This window comes from Pseudonaja textilis, chromosome 7, assembly GCF_049901715.1.
Source record: "Pseudonaja textilis isolate UNSWEBS1 chromosome 7, rPseTex1.2, whole genome shotgun sequence".
NCBI classification, from domain to species: domain Eukaryota; kingdom Metazoa; phylum Chordata; class Lepidosauria; order Squamata; family Elapidae; genus Pseudonaja; species Pseudonaja textilis.
This window is the reverse complement of record NC_141996.1, coordinates 4,732,835-4,755,786: the sequence shown is the minus strand read 5'-3', so window position 1 is coordinate 4,755,786 and position 22,952 is coordinate 4,732,835. Positions and strand designations below refer to the sequence as shown.

The 22,952-nt window shown below is 44.5% G+C and overlaps 1 protein-coding gene across 2 annotated transcripts in view; it reads left to right on the top strand.

Annotated features, from left to right (window-relative positions):
- GAB2 (GRB2 associated binding protein 2) overlaps positions 1 to 22,952 on the top strand; it is a 136,700-nt gene that overhangs the window by 80,696 nt on the left and 33,052 nt on the right. For both annotated transcript variants that reach the window (XM_026706875.2, XM_026706874.2), the window contains exon 2: positions 16,278 to 16,578. In XM_026706875.2, the coding sequence (XP_026562660.2) occupies positions 16,278 to 16,578 (301 nt within the window). The remainder of the gene's footprint in view (positions 1 to 16,277; positions 16,579 to 22,952) is intronic.

Genomic DNA, 22,952 nt, shown 5'->3' with positions numbered 1-22,952 from the left:
GAGTGATCCTCTGAAATATAAGTACCCAGAAATTTAAAACTACCAGCCCCCTCCACCTCCTTATTCTTCTCATCCTTCCTTATTACCGATCTCCTTCTACTTCTGACTATAACCTAGCTGCCTGTATCTTTATGATTTATATTCTTTCGTTTAGTTTCCTAGTATGATTTATGTTGATTGCTTATTTAGTATCCTATGACTGTTGTAGGAAGTTATCATTCACCCCTCTCCTAGTAAAATGAAATATCCTAGGAAATATTAAAAAGGCAGAATATTTCCCCCCAAAAGAGTAGAAACTCAGAAGCAGAAACTCACCTCAGGAGCAGAAACTCAGCCCCCACACCTTTGTTAATGGGTGGGCCTTTAAGGCCTGGGGCAGAGTATTTTACATAACAAAGATCTCCAGGTAGAACTATAGGAATTGCCCAAAGCCCTTTCATTACATCATCGTCCAGCAAGGCTCAATCGAACCGGGGACTCAGGACAGCCTACACAGTTGCCCCATGGGAGTCTGACAACCAATCAGAATACAGGCTCAAACTCAAATCTCAATGGAGGGCATAAAACCAAGGATCTCTAAGCATCTTGTTCCTCTTTCTTTTCCTTCACCCAACATCTTGATGGAGATCCAAGCCATGTGATCCTGCCCACCATTAAACCATCTTTCCAAACAGCCTCCATGTTTCCAGTGTCTTTCCCCCCCACTTGGAACTGAACCCAGAAGGATATTTCTTCCAACACTATCACTAAGTGTTGTATCTCATGATTCTTGATGAATGTGCTTTTTATGTACACGGAAAGCTTCTGCACCGAAGACAAAGTTCCTTGTGTGTCCAAATCACACTTGGCCAATAAAGAATTCTATTCTATCTTAATGTGGAAAATAAAGTTCATTAGGTTGCAAATCTTGGCCTGACAAGGCAAGAAGGAAGTTTCAGGGAAAATGCCTTGAAGAGCAAGGGACAAATCGTTTTTTTCCCCCCTGTGTGGGAACTATTTAAATTTCCATTCTTCTAAAGCTGCTCTCCTAATCCATATTTGATCAGATAAATTCTCCATGAAAGCTGATTTACAGGTAGTCCTCGGCTTATGACCACAACCGAGCCCAGAATTTCTGCTGCTAAGCAAGATTCAGCAGGTTTGGTCATGCTTTCGTTACAACCTTATCTGGCTGCACTTGTTCAGTACATCTCAGCGGTTGTTAAGTGAGTTAAACAGTTGTTAAATGAATCTGGCTTCCCTATGGACTTTGCTCGTCTGAAGGTCGCAAAAGGGAATCACTTGAGCCCCAGGGACACAGCGACCGTCGTAAATATGAGCCAGTTGCTAAAACATCTGAATTTTGATCACGTGACCATGGGAATACTGCAACGGGTGAAAACCGATCATCAGTCACTTTTTTCAGTGCCGTTGTAACTTTGAACGGTTCACTAAACAGATGTTTGTAAATGGAGGACTATTTTTATGGCAGATTGCAGAAATTTGCAATCTCACAGGAAAAGAATGGATAATTTTTTTAAAAAAAATACTTTTTATTAAATTTTAACACTTTTTAAAACAAATCACATATACAATTTTTGCAGTAAGTTGTGGCATCGACTTTTCTGTTTTCATTTACACACACACACACAATTACATTTACATTTTGCATGATCTTTTATTCCTGTTATCTAACCAAACACACCATTTTTCCCAGACCGTATAATATTTTTTGTCTTCCTTCCCCTGCAGTTCCATTGTAACTTTATTCGTTTCTGCACAATCCATAATTTTCTTTATAATCATATTATCTGTGGGATTACTCTCTAATTTCCAATTTTGGGCATACATTATTCTAGCTGCCGGATGCTTTTTAAAAAAACAATTTTTATTGTTCTTTTTCAGCTTTAACACACATTAATGTAGATTTTAACAGTATTGTGTCATCATTATTATACAAATTATTCCACACATCAATCTCATACATATATCTACATCGATACAGTTTTATATTAGCTGCCGCATACTTTTACTCGTCCTGAATTTGTGCAGAAAAGTATAGCCGCATGCAGACAACATTCTTACACTGATTTATTGATGTATTAATTTTCTGGGTTTGTAAAGTACCTTGAATTATAAATTGCCTAAATGCACTGAGTTTGGGCAGAGTAGCACTTAGCAAAAGCACTTTAGACTTATATACCACTTCACGGTGCTTTTACAGCCCTCTCTAAGCAGTTTACAGAATCACCTTGTTTACCCTCAACAATCTGGGTCCTCATTTTACTGACCTTGGAAGGACGGAAGACTGAGTCAACCTCGAGCCGGTGAGATTCGAACTGCCAAACTGCTAGAAATTGGCGGTCAGCGGAATTATTTTGCAATACTGTATTCTAACTGCTTTGCCACCACGGCTCTTGTAGTGTCCTCGGTAACCCATAAACAGTCTAACCAAGTGTAACAACAATTAAATTACACGTGTTGTGCAAATGCAGCTTCTGAAGTATTTACATTTGATTGAGTTAAGTGTGTGTGAACCCAGCTAATCTAGAATTTTTCCCTGCCTCATATAATGCAGAAAATCAGGGGTCTGACAGAAAGCCAATAAAAGGATAAGGAAATATATTCCTTCTGTGAAGCAAGAATTGTATGAATTATGGAAGTAGATGCTGCGTGACATTTTGGTGACCTTTAACTTGGAGATTTTGACAAGTTATCCTATTGCTCCTTTAATTTATTTAGATATCTTGTCATAGATATCTAGAGATATCTATATATTCCTCTTTGAAAAATACATAAAAGGATCATATGCCAGGATGTAAAGTGTTGATACTGGTCTTCTCCACTGTTATAACTCCATGAAACTTGATTTTAGGATTCTGTACAGGTCGGCCTCAATTTAGACCTCAATTCAGTCCAGAATTTCAATTAATCAGAATAGAGCTGGAAGGGACCTTGGAGGTCTTCTAGTCCTGCCCTCTACTTAAGCAGGAGACCCTGTACCCGTGATGATGAACCTATGGCATGAGTGCCACAGATGGCACACAAAACCATTTGTGCCAGCACATGAGCTGCAGACAAACTTACCTCACTGCACATGTGCGTACCTCACAGTTGATTTTCAGCAGGTTGAGGCCTTTTTCGGCCTCCCAAAGGCTTGAGGAAGGCTTCTGCAGGCTTCTGCAGGCTTTGCAGGCCGAAAACTAGCCCCCATTCGTCATTTCCTGTTTTTCCGAAAATACCCCAAGTGATTAAACAGGGTTAGTTTTCGGCCTACAAAGCTTGCAGAAGCCTGCAGAAACCTTCCGCAAGCCTTTGGGAGGCCGAAAAAGGCCTCAAACCGGCCAAAAATCAGCTCTGAGGTGCAGTGCAGGTAAGAGGGCGGCGGGGTGGAGGGGATTGCGCATGCATGCATAGGGGGCGTGGGGGGGCGTGCATTGCCTTCTGGGTGCTGGCATGCGAGTGCGAGCATGCAAGCGCGTGCACAATTTTGGGCACAGGAGCTTAAAAAGATTAGCCACCCCTGCCCTATACCATTCCAGATAAGTGGCTGTCTAGACTCTTCCTAAAAACCTCCAGTGATGAACAAATCTGTTCCAAATGCAAAACACAAGCAGAAGAGAGGAGTTTCAGTTTCACAGCACCGAGCAGCTTTAGTACAGAACAGTTGAGCTAAGCCACGCCCAGGCTCCTTGCTGCCTCCTTCTTGCTCACACAGCAAATACTGCTTCAGTTTCCAAACAGCCCTCAACTCTCTCACACACTGACAGGACGCTAGCCAGATGAATACCGATGAATGCTGGTAGGCAGAGGCAGAATTTTTTCCCCCTTATTTTCCTCCCCCAAAACGAAGCCCGACCACATAGTGTTGTAGCGAAGCACGAGGATCGAGTTAATACTGTATATATTTAGCTGGGTGTAGAGCCTTTACATTTAGACCAGTCTGCATTTGCTTGTCCAAATATTAGCTCTCCCTTCTCCAACATCTGTGCCTGAAAAGCTGTGTGCTGCTTAACTGGTAGGAGGAGGAAGAAGTCACGCCAGTTTGCAAAAAAATCAAATGCAACCTCACGCTTGGCTGGGCTTCGAAGAAGCCCCTGGTGAACGATTTGAGCCCCAATTCACTTGCTGCCTGTTTGCTAAGCAGTCCATTCTTCCCTCCTTCCCTCCCTCCTTCCTTCCTTCCTCCCTTTTTCCTTTGTCTCTTTCTGACTATCCTCCACTGTTCCCTCCTTTCCTTCCTTCCTTCCTTTCCCCTTTTTTCTTCATTTATTTCTGACTGTCCTCCTCTCTCTCCCTCCCTCCTTCCTTCCTCCCTTTTTCCTTTGTCTCTTTCTGACTGTCCTCCACTCTTCCCTCCCTCCTTTCCTTCCTTCTGACTCTTCTTCACTCCCCCCTCTCTTCCTCCCTTCTTTTCTTCTTTCCTTTCTCTCCTTCTGGCTGTCCTCCAGTCTTCCTCCTTCCCTTCTTTCCTTCCTTCCCCCCTTTTCCTTTTCGCTCTCCTTCTGACTATCCATCCACTCCTTCCCTTCTCTCCTTCCCTCTTTTTCCTTCCTTTCCTTTTGACTTTCCTCTGCTCCCCCTCCCTTCCCCTTTTTCTTTCTCTCCTTCTGATTGTCCACCCACTCCTCCCTCCCTCCCTTTCCGACTCCTTCACTCCTCCTTTCCTTCTTTCCCACCCTTCTGTCCATCCATCCACTCCTCCCTCTTCCCTCCTGTCCTTTCGTCCTTGCTTGCTTGAGAGAACAAAAGCCATTAAATTAATTGAAAATTACAGACATTTGAAAAAGAAAAAGATGACCTCTGGATGGCAAGGTATCTATTCTGCACCCTGCTGATGCCTCCCTTGAGATAACTTGCACATCCCTGAATGCTAATTCACTTCTTTTTCTAGTCTCCCAGGGTTGAAGGCCCAGTTAAACTGGGAAATCTAAAACACCCTCCAGAGGGTAAGACTGGCCCATCTCTTGCACGCTGTTGCCAAGAAAATTGCTAAATGTTTCTATGAAGTCGCTAGTGGCTTATAGATTATTTAGATTAACAGAGTTGGAAGGGACCTTCTAGGTCATCTAGTCCAGCCCCACACCCAAGCAAGAGACCCTTTATCATTTCGGACAGATGGCAGTCCAGTCTCTTCTTGAAAGCCTCCAGGGATGAAGCTTCCACAACTTCTGAAGGCAACTTTTGTTTCATGGGTTGATTGTTCTCACTTTCAGAAAGTTTCTCCTTATTTCCAGGTTAAATCTCTCCTTTTTCAGTTTCCATCCATTATTCCTTGTCTGGCCTTCGGGTGCTTTGGAAAATATTGGCAGCCTCTCAAATATTGGAAGGCTGCTATCCTGTCTCCCCTGGTCCTTCTCTTCCCTAGACTAGCCATACCTAGTTCTTCCTGCAACAGTTCATCATATGTTTTAGTCTCTAGCTCTTTGCACTTTTTCCAAAGTATCTTTATTCAGATTAACAGAGTTGGAAGGGACCTTGTAGGTCATCTAGTCCAACCCTCCCTGCCCTACACCATTTCTGACAAATGGCAGTCCAGCCTCTTCTCAAAAGCTTCCAGTGGTGAAGCTCCCACAATTTCTGAAGGCAACTTCTGTTCCATTGGTTGATTGTTCCCACTGTCAGAAAGTTTCTCCTTATTTCCAGGCTGAATCTCTCCTTGTTCAGTTTCCATCCATTGTTCCTTATTTGACCTTTGGGTGCCTTGGAAAATAGCTTCACCCCCTCCTCTCCGTGGCAGCCCCTCAAATATTGGAAGACTGCTGTCCTGTCTCCCCTGGTCCTTCTCTTCCCTAGACTAGCCAGGCCCAGTTCTTCCTGCAACAGTTCACCATATGTTTTAGTCTCCGGTCCCCTCATCATCCTGGTTGCTCTTCTCTGCACTTTTTCTCGAGTCTCAAAATCTTTTTTATAGTGTTATATATAGTGTTATGGTGGTATGTTGTTGTTGTTATCTCTTTTATTCATTAAACATGAAGCCCAGTCAACTGAACATTTAAAAATGTATCATAAATATAATTGACTGACGCTGATGGTTGATACGGGTTGCTGCCAGAATCCTGGGTATATCAACCAAGTATATTATTATTATCATTATCATCATTAGATCTTCCTGGTACTCTGGCATCTCTCTGCTGTATTGTTATTACTATTATGATTATTTTATTATCTCTTATTCATTAAACATGAAACTCAGTCAGCTGAACATTTAAAAATGTATCACAAATATAATTGACTGGTGCTAATGGTTGATACGGGTTGCTGCCAGCATCCTGGGTATATCAACCAAGTATCTTCTTAAAATGAACGATGTTCCAAGTAGCACAATTTTTTCTTTTTTTCTTTTTGCAGTTCAGCTGATGTTATTCCAGGAAGCTGCAATTTCTTGATGTGTTTTATAAAATTCTTGGACATGGTACCAAATGCCCTGATGACAATGGGTATCACGGTTACATGCTTCATCCATAACCGCGTAGTTTCGATGACCAGGTCACAATATTTCGTGATTTTTTCCGCCCAGTTCTTTTTCTTCGACTCTGGCGTCTCCTGGCACAGCGATATCCATAAATTGTACATTTTCGGTTTTCGACAACTGTGATATGTGGCGTGTTGTGTTCCAAATGATGATCTGTCTGTATTTGAAAGTTGTCGTTATTGTTGTTGTTGTCATTGTTAATCATTTGGTTTAGCTACTGGAGATGTTTAAAAACAAATCAAGATGACAGCTGACTTTTCTTTTAAAAAAATAGTCTCCTATGCAGTGGTGGGATTCAAAAATATTTGTGGGCGTGGCTTGGTGGGCGTGGCATGGGGAGGATACTTGAAAAATCCTCATTCCCTCCCCACCCCACTAACCTGCTTTCCAGCTCCGTTCTCCTGGGCAGGGCAACCGAAGAAGACCCAGCCAATCAGCTGGGACATGGGAGGCGGAGAATAGATGGGGGCGGGGCCAGTCAGAGGTGGGATTTGCCGGCTCTCCGAACTACTCAAAATGTCCGCTGCCAGTTCTCCAGAACCAGTCAGAACCAGCTGAATACCACCTCTGCTCCCATGGTTGTCTGTAGGAAAGGCAGCCTTGAAAATTTACTAAATAAAGGACAAAAGACAAGACTATGCACTCAAGAAGCTTAGTTTGACAGCCAGTGATTAAAGACTAGCATTCTTTCCTGCTTTTAAAATTCTAATTCCAGGCCTCCGCTGTCTCTTTTTGGCAGCCCATCTGAAATGGTTTTGACAAGTACATGTATTTCTTGGCAGACAGTCGCATGATGCGAGGAGCACATCTGAAAGTCAGCGTCCCACAGTTTGCCCTTTCCCACATGCGCAGCAGATGTTTGCTTAAAGGGAGGAAGAGCGTAAGGTTACCAGCTGTTGGCATGATCTGAGCTTACAAAGTTGCCCACGACTAGAGCAATGTTTGGCAACCTTGGGCCCTTTAAGATGTGTGGACTTCAACTTCCAGAATTCCCCAGCCAGCACTTGCTGGCTGGGGAATTCTGGGAGTTGAAGTCCTCACATCTTGAAACGATATTGACTGTGGGGTTTTGGGAGTTGAAGTCCACATATTTTGAAGCTATATTGACTGTGGGAGTTTGGGAGTTGAAGTCCACAAATCTTGAAGCATGCTGGCTGGGGAATTCTGGGATTTGAAGTCCAGACATCTTGAAGCTTTATTGACTGTGGGATTTTGGGAGTTGGGATCTACATATCTTGAAGCATGCTAGCTGGGGAATTCTGGGAGTTGAAGTTTGCATCTTGAAGCGTGGTGGCTGGGGAATTCTGGGTGTTGAAGTTCAGGTATCTTGAAGTGGGATTTGGGGAGTTGATGCCCACATATCTTGAAACATGGTGGCTGGGGAATTCTGGGAGTTGAAGTTCAGATATCCTGAGGCAATACTGCCTGGAACTCTGGGAGTTGAAGTCTATGTACTGTATCTTGAAGGATGCTAGTTAGGAAATTCTGGGAGTTGAAGTCCACCTATCTTGAAGCTATGTTGACTGTGGGCTCTTGGAAATTGAAGTCCACACATCTTGAAGCATGCTGGCTGGAGAATTCTGGGAGTTGAAGTCTGCATCTTGAAGCAATATTGACTGTGGGATTCTGGGTGTTGTTCACACCGCTTGAAGCATGTAGATTAGGGAATTCTGGGAGTTGAAGTCCTCATATCTTGAAGCATGCTGCCTGGGCAATTCTGGGAGTGAGGGCCAGATATCTTGAGGCAATACTGCCTGGAACTCTATGTACTGTATCTTGAAGGAGGCCAGCTGCTAGGGCATTCTAGAAGTTGAAGTCCATCCATCTTGAAGCATGCTTCATGGACAATTCTGCGAGTTGAAGTCCACATGACCTAAAATTGTCAAGCATGCAAAACACTGCCTTGGACAAACATAATCCTGGCGCATTGCAACTTGAAGCCGCTGCTAAGGCCTTTGGTGTAGTGTTTTTCCACCCTTCTTTTGCCAAGTAGCTTAGAGCCAACGCTTAGATTTTTTTTCCTCTGCAGTGTCTCTGGATCAATGCTATACAAGGGCAAGATGCGAAATTTGAAGAGGCAAACCGTCTTCAAATTTCACTGAGAAAAAGCACAAACAAGATTCAAGAGACAATGCCAAGGACAGCGTCAGAGCCAGTTCCAATCTGGGTGACACAAAAAGGGTTGATTTGCTAAATTATACCAAGGAGAGATGCGATAATGAACGGCTTGGCAGGATGGCTGATATGCTGGATAAAAGGAAATGCTCGTAATTAAACTTCGGAACTGGCTGGCATCAATGTGATGGCCGCTATAATTTAAGACAGCTTTAAAAGCGAATTGGACAGATTCACGGAAGAACTGTCTGTAATTGGGATGGACATTTATTACCTTTGCAATCATCACAGACAGTAATGCTTAAATCTGAACTGCCAATAAGAAATAGGAGAAGAGATTGACCCTTGATCCATGGTTGAGAATTCTTGGACAGAGCTACTGGGGTGACCCAAAGCTTTGGATCAAATGTTCTGTCAATCAAAATAGAGCTGGAAGGAGGACGTCAAGTCCAGTGGTCGCCAACCAGTGGGCCAGGGACCACTGGTGGTCCATGAGAAAATTTTGGTGGTCCGCAAAGAAATGTCACCCTGAAAGCAATTAATCCAGGCTGCGTGGGAACACAAGGCTTGCATTGCTTGCAGAAGATAGGTACAATTAAATGGGGACATAGGACAGAGACGGGAGACACGATGGTGCATTTATGTACACCCCTTACAGACCTCTTAGGAATGGGGTGAGGTGAGGAGTGGATCTTTTCGGATCCTGAGCTCGATTGCTATTAAACAATTACTCAGTTAATCCACTCCGCTTATTTTTCTATTGACTTTGACCATTCAAAGTTACAACAGCGCTGGAAAAAAAAATGGATTTTATGATTGTTTTTACAACTGTTGCTGCATCCCCAATGGTCAAAATTTGGATGCTTGGCGACTGACTCATATTTATGACGGTTGCAGTGTCTAGGGGTCATTGAGAACTTCGGACAAGCAAAGTCACATGGGGAAGCCAGATTCATTTAACAACCTCATTCCTAACTTAACAACTGCGGTGATTCACTTAACAACTGTGGCAAGATAAGTCGTAAAAGAGGGCAAAAAACCCCTCACTTAACAACTATCTTACGTAGCCATGTAAATTTTGGGCTCAGTTCTGGTTGTAAAGTCGAGGATTAACCACACAGATAAATGACATTTTTTAAAAAATTAGCCCTTGATTTAAACACTGCCTAGCAATGTTTGATGCTTTCATATTTTGCACAACATTTTAAACACCTCTGCACAACTTTCTCCTTGCTGGCTTAGTATTCCACTTGCAGGATAATAGAAGACGTAAAAAAAAAGCGGTGGGGAATCTGATAGCCCCTTTTCTGATTAATGAATTTTATAAAAGGCATCAGCTGTTGAATGTGCATATATCTTTTAATTTTAAAAAGTATTAGTTGGTATATGTTCGTGATTAGTTGCAAAGAGTTTACACATTTTATAGAATAGAATAGAATATTTTATTGGCCAAGTGTGATTGGACACACAAGGAATTTTGTCTTGGTGCAAATGCTCTCAGTGTCCATAAAAGGAAAGATACGTTCGTCCAGAGTCAAGAATCATCAGGTACAACACTTTCTTCCTGATCTTGAAAATTTAGCTCTCTTTTCTCCTTTTCCAGCTTTTATAGAATAGAACAGAACAGAACAGAAGAATAGAATAGAATAGAATAGAATAGAATAGAATAGAATAGAATAGAATAGAATAGAATAGAATATTGGCTAAGTGTGATTGGACACACAAGGAATTTGTCTTGGTGCAAATGCTCTCAGTGTACGTAAAAGAAAAGATACAATCGTCAAGAGTCAAGAGTCATCAGGTACAACACTTTCTTCCTGATCTTGAAAATTTAGCTCTCTTTTCTCCTTTTCCAGCTTTTATAGAACAGAACAGAAGAATAGAATAGAATAGAATAGAATAGAATAGAATAGAATAGAATAGAATAGAATAGAATAGAATAGAATTATTTATTGGCCAAGTGTGATTGGACACATAAGGAATTTGTCTTGGTGCAAATGCTCTCAGTGTACATAAAAGAAAAGATACATTCATCAAGAGTCAAGAATCATCAGGTACAACACTTAATGATAGTCATGGGGTAGTATATTTTATAGACAGACAATTAATAATTGCAATCTCTCTTTTGTGTTGTTAAAGAAGAAGAATTCTTTATTGGCCAAGTGTGGTTGGACACACAAGGAATTTGTATTTTTTTAAATTTGTCAATTGCTTACAAGGTAATAGGTATAAGTAAAAACATAGTTATGAATACATGGATACATATAAGAAGGAAAAAAATATATAAAAGAAACAATAGGACAGGGACAGTAGGCCCATTGGTGAGCTTATGCACGCCCCAAAATGCTCTTGGTCTTCATAAAAGAAAAGATACATCTGTCAAGAGTCAAGAATCATAAGGTGCAACACTTAATAATAGTCATAGGGTACAATAAACAATCCAATCATACTAGGAAACAGTCAATATAAATCGTAAGGATACTAGTTACAGTCATACAGTCACAAGTGGGAGGGGATGGGTGATCAGGAGTTAGGAAGAGATTAAACAGTAATAGTAGTGCAGACTTTGTAAATAGTTGGACAGTGTGGAGGGAATTATTTGTTTAGCAGAGTGATGGCGTTCAGGGGAAAAACAGTCCTTGTGTCTAGTTGTTTTGGTATGAAGTGCTCTATAGCGACGTTTTGAGGGAAGGAGTCGAAACAGTTTATGTCAGGGATGTGAGGGGCCTATAAATGTTTTCACAGCCCTCTTTTTGACTTGTGCAGTACACAGGTCCTCGACTGAAGGCAGGTTGGTAGTAATTGTTTTTTCGGCAGTTTTTCTGCATCCAGTTGCTCCCATCCTCCCATACAACTTTTGAAGCTAAGTTTCTAGTCCATGTGATTTGAGACGTGCCTCAAAAGCGGTCAAAAGGTACGATCAAAAGTCAGATCAGGGTTTAGTTATCTGATGGATGTGGTCCTGTGTGTGCTTGTTTGCATTTCCGTTGTATTAAACAACTCAACGTAAACAAAAGCTGCAGAACTTAATTACTGTAATTACAGTAGAGCGATTGGTTTGTTCTCTGCACTTCGAAACCCACTTTTCCATCTCTATTATTAGTGCTCTAAAATTGATTTACTTCCTGTGTTTCACCTGCCCCTTGAATTCCCATTATATCAATTTTAGTGGAGCTGCCTTGACCAGCTTGGAAAGCCTTTGTAACATTACAAACATTGCTAAATAAATGTTTCTCCAGACTGAGCTTTGGCAAATCTACGAACTCTAGGATCAGAGTGTACTGACAATACTCGTAAATCACACCATTCTGCATTTCATTGCCCATTCAAGGTTATTTCCAGCGAATTCAAGATCGTTCCAAGAGGTTTTTCGGGGTTGGGCAGAAAAATCTTGTACAGATATTGTGCAGAACTTGTTCTATCTCCTTCTGACGAAAACAAAAATTGCTAGTAAACTGGGCTCTGGGTTTTAGAACTTCTGGTCTCTTTACTTTGTTTGGCTCTACCTAAAAGCCAAAACATCATGATTAATAGGAGCTTGCTATCTTGCAGAAATCTAACAGATGGGAAGGACGATTCCCAAACTCCAACTAGCGTAAATTTAAAGTCGAATGATTCAGAAGAAGTGCTACAGATTTTATATGAGCGTAGCACCTCCAGCTGCTTCTGAAAGCAACTGTCTCTTCTTTTTTCTTTTTAGCTTTCCATGCAAGTCTGAAAAAGGATGGGGCTGCTCGGAGAGCTGACTCATGAAAACAGCTCCATCACTTTGTTTCAGCTGATGTGGAAGTCTGAAAAAAAGAGGTGGGGCTGCTAGAAGAATTGTTTTCATGAGCTGACTTGTTAAAGCAGCCCCATCTCTTTATTTGAGCTGATGTGGATGTCTGAAAAAAAAAAAAAAGACGGGGCTGTTGGAAGAGTAGTTTTCATGAGCTGACTCATTAAAGTAGCTATACCTCTGTCTTTAAATTCATGTGAAAATCTGGAAAAAGAAAAGAAAAGATGAGGCTGTATTAATTAGCCACAAGTCCAAATCGACTCAGGGGCAAGTCTGAAAAAAGATGGGGATGATTGAAGAGTTGCTTTCATGAGCTCCCTCATGAAAGCAGCCTCATCTATGCTTTTAAGCTGATGTGGAGGTCTGAAAACAAACGGGGCTGCTTGAAGAGATGTTTTCAGTGAGTTGGCTCTTTGTGGAAAGTCGTGTGGAAGTCTGAAAAAGAGAGAGAGAGAGAGAGAGAGAGAGAGAGATGGGGCTGTATTAATTAGCAGCAAGTCCAAAGCAGCTCTTCTGAATTATTCCCATGCGTGCACAGCTCCTGTATAAACCCACAGTGTGTTTTGACAATCCTTGCTTTATTAGGACATACAAATGAATTATCATGCATCTCTTGACGCATTCCAGCCAAACAGCCTTCAAAACACGCCCTGTGGATGATTCTCTCCTGCTGTGATTTATTTGTCCCCAAAATTGCTGATGATGAGGTGGTGTGATCATCCTTCCCTCTCTTGGAGTACAAATGAATCAAAGCTGGGTTGATCAGTCACCTGTGTTCCTTGGAGTTGCAATGACACCCTAAGGCAGGGGGGGTCTTCAAACTTGACAACTTTAAGACTTTTGTGGACTTCAACTCCCAGAATTCCTCCTCCAGTCAGGTTAGCTCGGGAATTCTGGGAGTTGAAGTCCACAAGTCTTAAACTTGCCAAGTTCGAAGACCCCCTTGCCCTAATGATACCTCCTTCTTCTTCTTCTTCTTCTTCTTCTTCTTCTTCTTCTTCTTCTTCTTCTTCTTCTTCTTCTTCTTCTTCTTCTTCTTCTTCTTCTTCTTCTTCTTCTTCTTCTTCTTCTTCTTCTTCTTCTTCTTCTTCTTTTTCTTCAGCGTTTGTCTCGCGCTCTGGCGAGGTCCGCTAATGTCCTTAAGTACTGCTTCCACACCACTCTGTCTACCACGTATGTCAGGTCTGCCTTCGCGATCACTAGATCGGCCTTGATTGTGTCCATCCAGCGTTGCTTAGGTCTACCACGCGGTCTCGCTCCTCCAACAGTCACCTTCATTGCAGATTTGATGATGGATTCTTCCTTGGCGCGGCTCACGTGGCCGAACCATCGTAGCCGGGACTGCCTCATGACCGTGGGGATGGGCACGACGTTGAACCGTCTACGCACTTCTTCGTTCCTGATGCGATCGAGTAGGGTGAGGCCTACCGACCATCGGAGCATTCGCATCTCCATTATCTGGAGTCTGCTTTCGACTTCTTTGGTCGTCGGCCAGCACTCTGCGCCGTATATGGCCACGGGGCGCACAACAGAGTTATAGATTTTCACCTTCAGGCGCACCGGCATCTTCTTGTCACAGAGGACGCCCATGACGGACTTCCATTTGCCCCACGCTGCGTTGATCCTGGCTGCCACCTCAGTTTGTAGTAGGCCTTCTTCCCCAAGAGTAGTTCCCAGGTACTTGAAGGTGGAGGCGCACGGTAGCTCCTGCCCGTTCACGTGGATGGAGCCTGTCAATTCATTGTCAGTGGTTAGGTATTCGGACTTCTTTAGATTCAGCCGGAGCCCGAACTGCTCGAGGCGGTCGTGCCACTGTTGGACTAGGTGCTCGAGTTCAGCCTTGCACAGGTTGGCCAGGAACACATCATCGGCGTAGAGCAGCGTCCATGGGGCGGGCGTGTACAGATCGTGTGTAATGGTGTCCATCACCAGAATGAACAGCAGTGGTGAGAGAGCAGAGCCCTGGTGTACGCCGACGGTGATATTAAACTCCTCTGATGTCCCAGCTGCCGCTTTTACACGGCTTTTGTGACATCTGTATAGGAGTTGGACCCATTGTACGAGCAGCTCAGGCACGCCGTGATCTCGCAGTGCGTACCAGATGAGATCGTGCGGGACTCGGTCGAAGGCCTTTTCCAAGTCCAGGAAGGCGGTGTGGAGCGGGATTTTCTTCTCTCTGTGAGCCTCCATCAGCATCCGCACACCGAAGATGGCGTCGGTGGTGCCGCAGTTCTTGATGAAACCGGCCTGGTTGATACGTTGAATTTCAGAATTAGCCATTGGAGAAGTACATTACAGGCAGTCCTCAACTTAGAACCCCAATTCAGCCCCAAAATTTCGGTTGCTAAGGGAGACATTTGTTAAGTGAGGTTTGCCCCCGTTTATGACTTTTCGATGCCATAGTTCTTAAGTGAATCACTGCAGTTGTTAAATTAGTAACACAGTGTTAAGTAAATCTGACTTTCCCCCTTGACTTTGCTTGTCAGAAGGTTAAGGAGATCATACAACCTAGGGACTCTACGACCGTCATAACTATGAGTCAGTTGTCAAGCATCTGAATTTTGATCACGTGGCCACCCCCTTACCTGCACTGCGTCTCACGGCTGATTTTTCGGCTGGTTTGAGGCCTTTTTCGGCCTCCTAGAAGCTTGGAAAAGGCCTCTGCAAGGCTTTTCAGGCCAAATTATAGGCCCGTTTCGTCACTTCCGGTATTACAGGAAGTGACAAAACGGGCCTATTCTGCTTGAAAAGCCTTGCAGCGTGCCATTCGCATCACGGATCTAGTTGGTATTAGTAGTTTCAAAAATGCAACTAAAAATCTATTGCTGCATTTTCATGAAATAACAATGTGAATATTATTCTTAATATTATCAACACACTTTAACTTCGATCATTGGAGCTTCCTTTTCTATGTCTGTGATTATTTGGTAAATTCCAAACCTTTTTCTAAGTCAATTCTATGAATAAATATTATTTTAGGACACATCTGATGTCACACTTAATCCACTTTTCCATTTCTCATTCAACTTAGGGTCCTGCTGGTAATGATGCATTCCTGAGTAAGATGGAGCTATTGGTAAAAGAATCTTCTGGATTCTTTTGAAGCTTGTCTCGAGGTTCATGATTTAATTAGGGCAGTCGCCGGAATCCTGACACTAGGGTCATAAGTGTCAGGATTCCGGCAGTTTTAGAGTTGCCAATAAGTGTGAAAAAAATGTTATAACTTAAAACAGTCACTAAACGAATGGCCATAAATCAAAGAGTATCTATAACCGTGGTGCTGAATTACAGTCACAACTCGAAGAATTCTTCTAATCCCAGCTCAATTGGAATCAAACCCAGGTAGCTGCTTCCAGGGGTGGGATTGAAATTTTTTAACAACCAGTTCTGTGGGCGTAGCTTAAGTGGTGGGCGTGGCTTGGTGGTCATGTGACTGGTGGACGTGGCTTGGTGGTCATGTTATTGGCTGGGCGTGGCCAACTCAATATCACTCACATCGAGGCTCGCATCTCCTTCCCTGGCCTCTCATGACTGTGGGGATGCTACAACAGTCGCAAGTGTGAAAAACAGTCATAAGTCACTTTTTTCAGTGCCATTGTAACTTTGAATGGTCACTCCACACAAGCAAAGTACCAGCAAAGGAGGTAACAAAAATCTCCAGGGAAGTTCCTGAGACAGGAAGTCTCGTCCTGCCAAGAATGTAAAAAGGGTTAACAGAGAGGCAGTTTCTGTAAGCAACACCAGAATGTTTCCTTCCTGCCTTCCTTACAGGATTAGCCCAGTAATTTCTTCTAACAACCGGTTCTGCGAACTGCTTAGAATGTTAACAACGGTTCTAGCGAATGGGTGCGAACTGGTAGAATCCCACACTGGCTCCTTCTCTTTCCAAAAATTAAAATTTCTCTTTTTTTTTTTTCCTGTGTCTTCCAGGCCTGGAAGAAACGGTGGTTTATCCTTCGCAGTGGCCGGATGAGTGGCGACCCCGATGTCCTGGAGTACTACAAAAACAATCACTCTAAGAAGCCCCTGCGTGTGATCAACCTCAACTTCTGTGAACAGGTGGACGCCGGTTTGACCTTCAACAAGAAGGAGCTGCAGGACAGTTTCGTCTTTGACATCAAGACCAGCGAGAGGACCTTCTACCTGGTGGCAGAAACGGAAGAGGAAATGAACAAATGGGTGCGGAACATTTGTCAAATCTGCGGGTTTAACCAGTCGGAAGATCACCTGGGTGAGTCTACATCAGGGGTGCCAAAATATTTTGGGCAGAGGAGGGAGGCGACAAACTAGGAAGTAGGAAGGTTGGACGTCAAGGTGACAGCCGACGAGAAGAGTTGGAAGGGACCTCGGAGATCTCCTGTATTCGAGTTTTTGCAACGTTAATTCAGCTCCAGAAAAATAAACCCAGATGGCTGATGCTTCGTTTAACATCTTTATAAACATAATAAGTAGATTTTACAAACCAGTTGTAGATTTCTCCAACGTGGAGCAAACTCAGACAGAAGTAAACATGTTACAAATTCAGAGCTTCAGCAGCAACCTCAGCAGCTCAGAAACACATCAGTTTCACTTTAGTTCAGCAGGCAAGCATTATACACAGCAGAGGAGAGAAGGAGTTTCATTTTCAATAGACAGACTCAGAGCTTCATGTAGCTTCAGAGCAGCAGAGCTTATTATAGAGCCACGCCTAGGCTACCTCTACTTTCAGTTTCCAAACAGTCCTCACTGGCTGACTTAATTGCTATGCCTATTCATTGGCTGACCTTGTTACCAAGTTCTATTCCATTTCATGAATATACTCTGACATTCTAGTCCAATGGTCGGCAACCAGTGGGCTGGGGACCACTGGTGGTCCGTGAGAAAATGTTGGTGGTCCACAGAGAAATGTCCCCCACAAAGCAGCCCCCAAAGCAATTAATCCAGGCTGCGCAGGAACACAAGGCTACGCCACCCATATGGCCAGGGCTGGGATTCAAAATTTTTAACAACCGGTTCTGTGGGCATAGCTTAGGTGGTGGGTGTGGCTTGGTGGTCATATGACTGGGTGAACATGGCTTGGTGGTCATGTTATTGGCTAGACGTGGCCAACACAACATCACTCATATCGAGGCACGCATCTCCTCGCCTGGCCTCTCATGACTATGGGGATGCTGCAACAGTCGTAAGTGTGAAAAAGGGTCATAAGTCACTTTTTTCAGTGCCATTGTAACTTTGAATGGTCACTCCACACGAGCAAAGTACCAGCAAAGGAGGGAGAAAAAAACTCCAGAGACGTTCCTGAGACAGGAAGTCTCGTCCTGCCAAGAATGTAAGAAGGGTTAACGGAGAGGCAGTTTCTGTAAGCAACACCAGAATGTTTCCTTCCTGCCTTCCTTACAGGATTAGCCCTGTAATTTCTTCTAACAACCGGTTCTCCGAACTGCTTAGAATGTTAACAACCGGTTCTAGCAAATGGGTGCGAACTGGTAGAATCCCACCCCTGCCTATGGCCCACCCACCCACTAGCCCCCATCCTTCGGCCAAGCGCAAACCTTACCTTGAGTAGAGCCACACGAGCTGGAACTGAAAGGTGAGACTAACGGCGAGGGAGGGAAATCCGCTCCGGGGTGGCTTGCTGACGTTGCTGGGAAAGTCAGTCCCATATTCCAGAGCTGCAGAAGTCACAGGACTGGCCCTTTGGTCATCCCGGAGCAGCTCCTCCTCCAGTCCATGGCAGGCCGGTGCACCCAGGTGGAGAAGCAGCTGCTCTGATATGACCAAAATTCATATTAGTGGTCCGTGAGATTTAAAATTATGACTTTGGTGATCCCTGAGGTCCCAAAGGTTGGCAACTCCTGCATCTAGTCCGACCCCTTGGTCAGGCAGGAGACCTTAATACCATCTCAGACAAATGCCTGTCCAATCTCTTCTTAAAAACCTCCAATGTTGGAGCATTCACAACTTCAGGAGGCAAGTTGTTCCACTGGTTAATTGTTCTCCCTATCAGGAAATTTCTCCTAAGTTCTAGGTTGCTTCTCTCCCTAGTTAGTCCCCACCGATTGCTTCTTGTCCTGCCTTCAGGTGTTTTGGAGGTTAGCTTGACTCCCTCTTCTTTGTGGTAACCCCTGAGAGATTGGGAAAATGCTATGATGTCACCCCTAGTCCTACTTTTCATTAAACTAGACCTATCCAATTCCTGCGACTGTTCTTCATATGTTTTAGCTTCCAGTCTCCTAATCCTCTTGGTTGCTCTTCTCTGCACTCTTTCTAGAGTCTCAACATCTTTCTTACACCGTGGTGACCAAAACTGGATGCAGTATTCCAAGTGTGTGGCCTTATCAAGGCATTATTAAGGGGTATTAACACATCCGTTGATCTTGATTCTATCCCTCTCTTAATGCAGCCTGGGACTGCGTTGGTTTTTTTTGGCAGCTGAAGGCAGGACAAGAAGTAATAGGTAGAAGACCGTTAAAGAGAGAAGCAACTTAGAACTAAGAAGAAACTTCCTGACTTTGAGAACAATTAACCAGTGGAATGGCTTGCCACCAGAAGTTGTGCGCGCTCCCATCGCGGGAGGTTTTCAAGAAGAGATTGGGCGACCATTTGTCTAGAATGGTACAGGGTTTCTTGCTTGAGCAGAGGGTTGGACTACATGACCTCTGAGGCCCCTTCCCACCCTATGATTCTAGGATCCACTCCTCTAAAAGCATGCTGGGAGGAACTCTGGGAGTTGAACGCAGAAGGAGATCCAACCTGGAGGAATAGGGAGGAATTTTCGGATACTGCATGATTAATCAATGGAAGAGCTTGCCTTTAGACGTTGTGGGTGCTTCATCGCTGGAGGCTTTTAAGAAGAAACTGGACGGCCACTTGTCTGGGGAACCCATGGCGTGTGTGTCAGAAGTGGCACACAGAGCCATCTCTCCGCGCACGCCAGCCATCATCCGTTGCCCTTCCGGGTTCCGATGCACACGTGTGCCAGCCAGCTGGTCTTCACCCAGGCGGGAATGCCAGAAACCAGGAGAGGAGTTCCCTGGCATGCATGCGCCGGTTTCCGGTGCATGCATGTATGCAGGGCCGCTGTTCTTCCGGTTTCTGGTGCTCCCCCCCCCCATGCACGCACGAACGCTCCCCTTTCAGCACTCGGTGCCAAAAAGGTTGGCCAACACTGCCCTATATACCAGTGTTGGCGAACCTTTTCGGCACCAAGTGCCGAAATGGGAGCGCCGGAAACCGGAAGAGCAGCACCCTGCCACGCATGCAGGTAGAGGGAAGCTGAGTTTCTGGTTTCTGGTGCGCATGCGCGTACGAAGACCAGCTGGCGTGCCGCGAACTGGAAGCTCAGCTTTCTGGCGCGTGTATGCATGCTGCGGAGCTGCTGTTCTGGTTTCCGGCGCTCCTATGTGCATGAAGACCAGCTGGCTGGTGCACATGCACACGCTGGAAACCAGAAGAGCCATGGGCAACAGCTAGCGTGCCCGGAGAGATGGCTCTGAGTACCACTACCGGCATGCGTGTCATAGGTTCGCCATCACAGGTATAGGGTCTCCTGCTTGGGCAGGGGGTTGGACTAGAACAGGGGTCGCCCACCTTTTGGACCTCAGGGACCACCAAACTCATAATTTTAAATCCCATGTATCAGAGACCCTTGGAAACCCCCCCCAAAAAAGTCTGCAGGAAAATTCCCCACCCCGTTTTCCTACAGATCGATCATTCTTTATTTCGGACCGCAGGATACCGTCTCCAGTTCCGTTCTCAAGGGGAGAGAGAGAGAGAGAGAGACTTTTGGCTTCATGCAAGGAAAGCAGCAGAAGCAGCAGAAGTCTTTCTTTCTCTCCCACAAACTCTGCCAAAATGGCGCAGCCTGTTGGAGCAGGATGTCTTGCGGGGTCCCAAAGACTCATTTCTGGTGGAGTTTGCGGGAGAGAAAGAAAGACTTTTGCTGCTTTCCTTGCCTGCAGCCAAAAGCAGAAGAAGAAAGAAGCGGAAAGAAGCAGCCCGGTGGCCAGGCCAGGTGTGTGGGGCGAGTGGGGCAAGTTCCCCCCCTTCTCCGCCCTTTCCCCCCCTCCCTTTCCTCTCACTACCTCGTGTTGTTTGCAATGCAAGCGACGCAAGCCTTGTGTTCCCGCAGACCACGTGGGCGGTGCAGCCTTGTGTTCCCGCGTAGCCTGGATCAATTGCTTTGTGGGGGGGATGACATTTCTCTGCAGACCACCAACATTTTCTCACAGACCACTAGTGGTCCCTGGCTCACTGGTTGGCAACCACTGGTCTAGAAGACCTCCAAGGTCCCTTCTAACTTTGTCGTACATCCTAGTTAATTCTGTACATCGTAATTAAAAAATCGGAGGTGTTTCTTCTGAGTTGAGAATGTGTTGTGTCTGAGGGTGTTTGGATGGTGGCGTGCAGGAGAGACAAGCCGCTTCCTTTGTGCTGTGGGCGGTAGCAGATTTCCCCAAGAACTATCCAATATCCCCGGAATGAAATGTTTAATCCAGATGTTGGCACCCTGGGGGGTTTGAAAGGTGGGAGACTATAAATCCTTTGGCGTGCAAACAGAGTCCAATTCTTACATTTGCAAACTCACTCAAAACATCCCAAACCGCAGGATCTAACAAATAATGTTGCGACTGACGTTTAATCGCACAGTTCAGACTTTTTAATTTTGTTGGCGGTGGGGGGGGCGGGGGCAGAGGCAGGAAATGGGGTGAGATGTCTAAGACAATCCTAAGTTGTGTTCACAGAGGCATAGCGTCAAAACCACGTGAAACGTGAGCACCGCTTCCTAAAGCCTTTATTAAGGCCACGCCTGGAATACTGCATCCAGTTTTGGTCATCACCATATTACAAAAAAGAAGTTGTGACTTTTGGAACAAGTGCAGAGAAGAGCAACTAAAATGATCAAAGGCCTGGAGACCAAAACATGTGAAGAACGGTTGCAGGATTTGGGTTCGGCTAGTCCAGACAAAAGAAGGACTTAAGGGGGACACGATAGCAATATTCCAATATTTGAGGAGCTGCCACAAAGAGGAAGGGGTCAAGCTATTCTCCAAAGCACCAGAGAAGGCAGGACAAGAAACAATGGATGGAAACTAATCGAGGAGAAAAGCAACGTAGAATTAAGGAGAAATTTCCCAACATTGAGGACAATTAACCAGTGGAACTGCTTTGCCTTTAGAAATTGTGAGTGCTCCATCACTGGAAGTTTTTGAGAAAAGACTGGACAGTCACTTATATTTAAAATGATATAGGATCTCCTACTTGAGCAGGGGGTTGGACTAGATGACCTCCAAGGTCCCTTCCAGTTCTATTTTGATTCTTATGGCTCTTGGAAATATGTGATCCATTGTTCTTACTCTATGTTTGTGTGTTGTTGTTTTTTTAACTTCTTGTCCACCTTCTGCCCCACACATTGTTGAAATTTAAGTTATTTCGCCTCCAAATTCCAGCAAGTACTGCCTCAGGAAATGGCCAAGATTATTTATTTATTCAAATCCTGCAGCCGCCCAACTCAACCAAGCAACTCTGGATGGCTTAGCGGTTCTAAAATTATAAAACATTTTAGGCAATTGGAAAGACGTTAAAACAATAAAAAACTCCCACAAAACAATTAAGTATAAACAAGCAGCTGCGACAGTTGCAGGAATTGGGTATGTCTAGCCTAACGAAAAGAAGGACTAAGGGTGACATGATAGCAGTCTTTCAACATTTGAGGGGCTGCCCCAAAGAAGAGGGAGTCAAGCTATTCTCCAAAGCACCTGAGGGCAGGATAAGAAACAATGGATGGAAACTAATCAAGGAGAGAAGCAACCTGGAATTAAGGAGAAATTTCTTGATGTTGAGAACAATTAATCAGTGGAACAGCTTGCTTTATAACCGCAATGAGCCCAACATTTTTGTTGCTAAGGAAGGCAAGTTGTTAAATGAGTCTTGCCCCATTTGACAACCTTTTTGTCATGCCCCTGTCAGAGTCCGAATCAGGAAGATGAACAGCTGACAGCGAGTGGGAGTCTGGCTCCGTTGGCTGTGGAGGAGGCTGGGGAAGGTCAACGTCCAATTGGGCAGAGCTGGGCAGAACAAGGGAGAGAGAGTTCAGAGGAAGACCCAGGCCCACCCCCTCTTCATCCTAGAGCACGCAGGGACGAACAGAGAAGGGAGCAACATGGGTTGCATGGCTTACGAGGGAGGAGAGGGCCCTGATTCCCTTCATTAGCCACACCTGGGAAGAAATTTTTAAAAGGAATGCAGGCTTGCGTGCAGCAGCTGCTGGGAGCAAACGTGGGTTTATCTTGTGTTGACTTTGCTTATCTGTGTTCCTGGTGTCTTTCCAACCGTTTTGCCATTCCTTCACGTCTGGAATTCTTGCTCTTGCTCTGCCAAACTAGTTACCTCATTTTGCCTTGATTGGACTTATAGTTACAGTTTTGGTTGACCGTGTTTTGGACTTGATTCTCTGCAGCCAAAGGCTGTTCCTGGGAGAGTTTTTCTCCAGGACATTGCGGGGCAAAGTTGGAGCTAATAAAGGGATCCCTAATGATTATCTGACTGTGTTGCCTAAGCCCCTCTGGGTGATCACACCTTTCTTGCCACAGAATCACTGCAATTGATAAAGTTAATAACCTGATT